The following is a 3,604-nucleotide window of genomic DNA, read 5'->3' on the forward strand; positions in this document are numbered from 1 at the left end:
AGACTGTTATCCTTAGCCCAATGCGTTACTTTCTGTCGTATGCATTAAAAATCTACATACACTAATTAAGAACTGCAGTTTCTAGCAAACAAACGCAGTTCCCAGTAGATTTTATTAATTAAATTGCCACAGTTCCTCTAAGCAACGTCGCAAATAACAAGAAGGCAACAATAACGCACCACGATATGCCAGTGAAAAAAAAAAGCATGGTTTATTTTTGATTCCGGTTAAAATAAAATAATACTGAAATTAGCCCGCAAAGGCTTTTCTAATATATGTCATAGCGCCGCCCCTTCCTCGCAGTTTCCACCTGCCACGCGGCTTTAAACAGCCTCTCTTACGACACCCCCTCTCACAGCCAGTCGCAGGAGACCCGGGGGACCGCGCTAAGGGTGGCGCATCCATGCGACAAGAGGCTATGAGACCTCTCATCCGATTATTATGATTTTTAAAAAGGAAAACTCGCGCACTTCTATTTTTTTCCACGCTCGCATTACTTTTCCTTATCCACCGCTGGAATGGTTGTGTGATCCCGAAGAAATTAACATCAAAGGTCTGCGGACATCAAGGATCAAGGAGTAATGTTTCAAAAAGAAATCTATAAAGAGCGTCATTAGCATATGTCAAGAGGGCATTTAACTGGGGAATGTATTTAAAAGGGAGTTCAATTTGGTCGCCTCATTTCTTCACGGAGTAAAACCAAAAGAGCATTCTGTGGAACTGGCTCTGCTGGTCGAGGAAACCAGGAGAAAATCCAAGTCCGTGGGAATAGTCCGTGGGAGAGGGAGAGCAAGCGAGGGAGCATGTGCTAACGGACGCGGATGTACACATGCAGTAAGCGGCGATCTGGTACTGCGCAAAGGTGTTTACTCCGGACATCTTCGCTCTCAACTTTTGTGATTTTGAAACGGCAGCGCGGGCGGTTTGGTGATGGCCTCCGTGGGCGAAGTGGGAAGCTTCGCACACGGCCTGGAAAGCTTCGGACAGGGATCGCATTTTGTCCTGGCGGCCGCTGGGGAGAGTCCAGTGTTGCTGGGAGATCACCTGGTCCCAGCGGAGCGACTGTCACGGAGTACCCCCGCGGATTTAACGCATTTAAAAGGAATTCTGCGGAGGAGGCAACTGTACTGTAGAACTGGGTTTCACCTTGAAATACTACCAGATGGCACAGTGCAAGGTACAAGAAAAGATCATAGTCGATTTGGTAAGGATATTGGTATTATTATTATTATTATTATTATTATTATTATTATTATTATTATTATTATGATTAGTAGTAGTAGTAGCAGTAGTAGTATTGTTATTATTATGTGTAGTATTCGTAACATTATCATTATTGTACTAACTGGTTGTATGACATCGTAGCAACACTATGCACCCTTCATATATATAAAGATAGAATGTTATTTTAAAGACCACTTATAATGCGGATAAAAGAGTACTGCGACCTTTGCTTTACCCTTCATGCTTCCTGAGTTACCTGAAAGTATGCCAAATCACTTTATAGAGCATTACAGGTGCTAACATAGCCTGCACCTACATCAGGTGATACTTTTGGAAACACTTTTGGAGGCCTTATGACGAGTTTAAACTATTTAATGCCACATTAATATTAGATAGATCTTCTGTCCTGCATCTTTTCATGAATGCAAATGTACGACCGATGATATCCTATCTGTTAAGTACAGCAACACCAAATAACGGATGAAATCTATCTCAGGTATACTGGAGTTCATCAGTCTTGCAGTGGGAATAGTGAGCATCAGAGGGGTGGACAGTGGACTTTACCTCGGAATGAATGGGAAAGGAGAGCTCTATGGCTCGGTAAGTGTAATTTTACCATCATTTTGCAAGCGATGTATTTTCACAAAGCTGTGAAATAGTTCAGCAATGTATGCCCAATGTGACTTTATTTATGGTGGCACGCTGTGCGTGAAAAATGCACACTGTGCGCAATCTACACACCATGGCTCAGAGCGTTTAGACCTGCGAGTGTCTGAACCGACACGCGTCAGCTGAAGTGAATATTGAAATCTACAGCAACACGCCAGGCACTACGTTTTGCGCCAGTGATTTTTTTAGTAGTAGACTATATATTTTTAATCGCATGCATTTGACAAGCGGATAAACGCATGCACAGGCTTTAAAATGCTGTGTAATGCGTTATTTTATTTTGTAATAACATGTTCATGCAGTCATCCAATAAGAATGATTTGTATAACTTTATGTGTTGATTTTGGTCAATACAGCATATTTCACGCATATTGCTGGTGCAGATCGTAAATATGCATGCTGATGCTGCTGAGACGACATTCTGAGTGTACATTCGCTGTTCCTTGCATCCCAAATCAGATGAATGAATTACCCGGAAGGCGCATTGGTTTTAAGAGAACCTGCGCACACAAGTAGCCAGCAGAGGGCGCACGTAGTTTCAGTTCCGTATCAAGGTCCCTGGGGTCGGGAAATAACTTATCGATATTATTGTACTGAAATGACTGTCTAGCCCCCTTGAAACCTTAAAAGCCATTACATTGCTACTCAGCTCAGGTATGGCCTTTGAACCCTAAATGTACATGAATTGCCTGTTCATGCAAAAGTGGAGCAACAATGGGATTGATATAAATAATTTAGGCTTTGAAACCAGATCTGGGTGTGGGATAGTGCTGTGGAAGTTTTGTGTGAGGTAATTAGTATGACATATTTCATTCAAATTAAACATCATGGCACACAACTGGATACAATATAAGTAATGCACATCAGCGAGACTGCAAGCAAACCATTTGAAAGATGTAATATAATTTTTATTGTTGCTATTGTTTCTCACAGGAAAAACTGACTGCGGAGTGTGTCTTCAGGGAACAGTTTGAAGAGAACTGGTATAACACGTACTCTTCCAACCTATACAAACACGGGGACAAGGGGGCTCGCTACTTCGTGGCTCTGAACAAAGACGGGACATCACGAGACGGGACGCGGTCCCGGCGACACCAGAGGTTCACCCACTTCCTGCCCAGGCCTGTGGACCCTGAAAGAGTGCCAGAGCTCTACCGGGAGATCCTGGGACCCAGCTGATCCAGCTGATCCAGCTAATCCGTGGGACATTCCTGGTGATCTGGTTTCCCTGGAAAAGAGGAGGAGCATGCACATATCACACGCACACACACTTACTCCAAAGAACAGCAAAAGACCAGAAAGGGGGGGGGGGGGGGGGGGGGGGTCGGTGTGGGTTGGGATGGGTCGAGCCGGGTTTGGGTCAGGGTCGGGGGCTGTGACGAGAGGGGCGGTAGGCTTACTCTCTCTTTTTGAAGGCCAATGCCCATTCTGCAGCAGGGAAGTGTTGAACAGCCAGGCAGACACATATATATTTTTTCTCAAGGGCCAGCTGATCATAAACCCAGCTACAGAAAATGGAGCATGGGATTGGCCTGTAAGCTGCTGATGTCACCTCCCCCCAAAAAATTTCACCCAATGGCACTTGACTGAGATCCCCGGTTGGCGGGCAGAACCTACATCTCTGCTTCAGAGGACTGGAGGGAGGAACAGTAGAACCTGCTTTCCTTTGGGTCTTTCTTGTTCTGCTCGGTACCAAAAGTTTGGTGGTCCG

General features: G+C 44.6%; 1 protein-coding gene across 1 annotated transcript; it reads left to right on the top strand.

The window, feature by feature from the left end:
• The first annotated feature begins 576 nt into the window (after window positions 1–576).
• fgf20a (fibroblast growth factor 20a) lies at window positions 577–3,183 on the top strand. The gene is made up of 3 exons (XM_061246741.1): window positions 577–1,204; window positions 1,721–1,824; window positions 2,827–3,183. The coding sequence occupies exons 1-3, from the start codon at window positions 931–933 to the stop codon at window positions 3,070–3,072; spliced, it is 624 nt and encodes a 207-aa protein (XP_061102725.1). The 5' UTR covers window positions 577–930; the 3' UTR covers window positions 3,073–3,183.
• The last annotated feature ends 421 nt before the right edge of the window (window positions 3,184–3,604 follow it).

This window comes from Conger conger, chromosome 6, assembly GCF_963514075.1.
Source record: "Conger conger chromosome 6, fConCon1.1, whole genome shotgun sequence".
Classification (NCBI taxonomy): domain Eukaryota; kingdom Metazoa; phylum Chordata; class Actinopteri; order Anguilliformes; family Congridae; genus Conger; species Conger conger.